Genomic DNA, 3178 nt, shown 5'->3' with positions numbered 1-3178 from the left:
TATTTTATTTGTGTACTACATATATAATTAATTGTATTCTTAATTATTCGTAGAATTAAAATATATGATGCAGGGGTTGACAAACTAATTATTCTTATGAGTTTTAAATAAGAAATTATTTTATAACTTAATCTCTAGTAAAAAAAATTGTATGAGTAAGTATAATTGAAAATAATATTATATATTTGTTTAGTTAGTATAAAAATATTACGTGTATATATATTTAGTTGTTGTGTATACTCTTAAATTTTATACATGTGATATTAGCTTTATAGTATTAGGTATATATTTAGACGGATGATAGTTTAGTCTAATAAATATATATACATGGATGATACTTTAGGATCAAATAAGTAATATTAGATTTTTTAGTATTAGGCACAAGTTAATATTATCTTTAGGTATATATTTATAAATTTTAGACACACCTAAATTTTTAGTTTTTGTAATATTAAATATTTGACACTTAAATAAATAATTGTAATATTAGACACTTGACACACGTAAATCTATCTTTTTAGTATTATAATTTTGTATTTTAAATAAATGAGATCATAATTTAATATTATTTGAGTTAATTATTGTTTAGTTAGAATGATATATATATTATTTGTTAGTTTTAATTTGTACGTTATTATTATTTGTTTTAGAAAATTTAAGTGATTAAATATATGATACATTGTACATTATTATTATTATTTTTGTATATATATTATTGAAAAGATTTTTTGCATTTCAATATTTGTTTGTATTATAAATAATTTGTTAGTCTATATTTTATTCAATTATTTATTTGTTAATTGTAGAAAAAAAATTACTAATAAATTAAAGTTTTCTTCACATATATTTTAATTTATGTATAGAATATATTAAAAATTGCCGAGTTTGATTTTTTACAAATTTATTGTTATATATTTAAAGTTTACTAATAAATTAAAGTTTTCTTCACATGTATTATATTTTATTTTGCAGCAGCAATGACATCTTCATCATCATCTTCATCACACATTAACATTAAATCTGGCCCCATCGATACTGATGTATTATGGATGCAACCTAAGCATGTTTCAGAACATGTTTGGAATGGAGAAGAAGAAAGGAAATTGCATATCAGACGAACTGTCCCCACGTATCAAGGGGAAGAACAAATTCCAGAACAAATTTTTCCTTTTCTTCAACAATCTGGTTTCGGGTGGATTATCAAGATGGGTTTCTTAAAAATAAATGTCTCACTAATTAGTGCTCTGATAGAAAGATGGAGGCCGGAAACACATACGTTTCACATGAGATGCGGAGAGTGTACTATCACTCTACAAGACGTCTCTGTGTTGTTAGGTATAAGTGTGGATGGTTTACCATTAATCGGTCCAACAAATCTTGATTGGGCTGATTTATGTGAGGAATTATTGGGAGTCAGACCACAAGAAGGTGAAATTAAAGGTAGTGTAGTTAAATTAAGTTGGCTGGCTCACCATTTTGATCAAATTAATAATGACGACGACGAAGAACAAGTACGAAGGTTTGCCCGTGCATGGATACTGAGATTTATTGGAGGTGTCTTGTTCGTTGACAAAACCAGTAACAGAGTTTCGGTAAGGTACCTTCAATTTTTACGTGACTTTGAAGAATGTGGCAGATATGCATAGGGAGCTGCCGTACTTAGTTTTCTATACAGAGAGATGTGCAGTGCCACCGATTATAAAACTAAATCAATCGGAGGTATGTGCATCTTACTACAATTGTGGGCATGGGAACGATGTCCCACCTTGGCTCCAAAGAGGACTCCTTCCCACATAGAAAATACACCACTAGGGCACAGGTCAGTCATTTTTAACAGCGTCTTTCATTTTAATAGAATAAATGGTTTTAGGGTATATTAAATTTTATTCTTTGTAGGTGGCTGCGACGTGGAAACCAACATATCGACAATGATGATGTGAAAGTTTTTCGTCGCAAGTTCGATATTATGAAACGTCATGAGGTAAGAACCATGCTATTGTATTTGTAAAATAAAAAATTATATGTCTTATTTTACTACAATGTTCACAACTATGTTGTTATATGCAGTTTGTGTGGGAGCCTTACCCATCAACCGTTATGTCATTCTTGCCTCCCGTTTGTTTAGTCGGAAGTCTCGCGTGGTACGCGGTGGTGCCACTAATTTGTTTCCAAGTTATTGAGTGGCACCAACCGGACAGAGTCTTGAGACAATTTGGGATGCAACAACCAGTTCCAGAGTCTCCTTCACAACCCCTAAACATTCATGGCATAACATTAAAGGGGAAACATGACGAAAATTGGGGGCAATTGTTCGCCCCAATGATTCAGCAGTGGAATAATCGGCATGCATTTAGGGTCGACGCTTATCCCCGACAAGAAGGCCTATTGAGTTTTAACTCGGACTACATGGTCTGGTATAGGCGAAAGACAAAGATGTTTGTTGACCCAGAAAATGCAAAGACGGCTACATTGGTATTTTTTACTTTTTTTTCAAATTTTAAGTTGAACTTTTATTTAATGATGGCCATTAATTTTGTTACCGTTACAAATGCAGGGTGAAGTTGCAGAGGCATTACAATACATGGTGTATCCTCAAGGGAGGAAAACATGCACATTTGATGATCTCGTGCCTTATGTGTAAAAAATTACAATTTTATCCGAAGAGCAAGAGAGAGTCACTGAGCCAGTGTCACATGGTCCCGCATCAGAGCGTCAATTTCCCGCACAACAGTTTCACATGCTTCAGTCAAGTATTGAAACTCAGGGGATAGACAGAAGAAGGGACACTGTTGAAGCGGAAGAATATTCCCAACAAATGGCGGAGCGTGGCCATGGAATGTATTACACGCCACAAACATTTGCTGAGTATCCGACACAGATGTATCAGTATCCTTTTCAGGGTCATGACACTGATACTTCTGCAACCCAGCATTCGTTCGGTGGTTTTGCGGAAACACAAGCTCAATTTTCATGGCCCACAATGACCCCTTCATAGCAATATCATGGGCCAATTCCAACACCTAATGCCCCGTTAGGAACACAATGGAATGTACCGGGACAAATACCTAATACAGGTGACTTATTCAGTGTTGATTTGCGTAACGCATTTTCTGCGGAGGCTGACGAAGAAGAAGCGGGGAGACATCGGGGCAGAAGAAATCCTGATCGCCAAGCACGA

The 3178-nt window shown here is 33.9% G+C and overlaps 1 protein-coding gene across 1 annotated transcript; it reads left to right on the top strand.

Annotated features, from left to right (window-relative positions):
• Nucleotides 1–1126: 1126 nt before the first annotated feature.
• LOC114412578 (serine/threonine-protein phosphatase 7 long form homolog) lies at nucleotides 1127–2576 on the top strand. Its single transcript, XM_028376519.1, has 3 exons — nucleotides 1127–1819; nucleotides 1897–1981; nucleotides 2068–2576. The coding sequence occupies exons 1-3, from the start codon at nucleotides 1680–1682 to the stop codon at nucleotides 2557–2559; spliced, it is 717 nt and encodes a 238-aa protein (XP_028232320.1). The 5' UTR covers nucleotides 1127–1679; the 3' UTR covers nucleotides 2560–2576.
• Nucleotides 2577–3178: the final 602 nt, after the last annotated feature.

The sequence above is a fragment of the Glycine soja genome, chromosome 5 (genome assembly GCF_004193775.1).
Source record: "Glycine soja cultivar W05 chromosome 5, ASM419377v2, whole genome shotgun sequence".
Taxonomy (NCBI): domain Eukaryota; kingdom Viridiplantae; phylum Streptophyta; class Magnoliopsida; order Fabales; family Fabaceae; genus Glycine; species Glycine soja.
Note: the sequence above shows the minus strand (reverse complement) of the source record. Positions and strands in the feature narration are given on the sequence as shown.

Coding starts and splice junctions, on each gene's coding strand:
- LOC114412578 (XM_028376519.1), top strand. CDS start 1,680: ATGTGCAGTGCCACCGATTATAAAACTAAATCAATCGGAGGTATGTGC. Junction 1,820..1,896: donor AATACACCACTAGGGCACAG/GTCAGTCATTTT, acceptor TATTCTTTGTAG/GTGGCTGCGACGTGGAAACC. Junction 1,982..2,067: donor ATATTATGAAACGTCATGAG/GTAAGAACCATG, acceptor TGTTATATGCAG/TTTGTGTGGGAGCCTTACCC.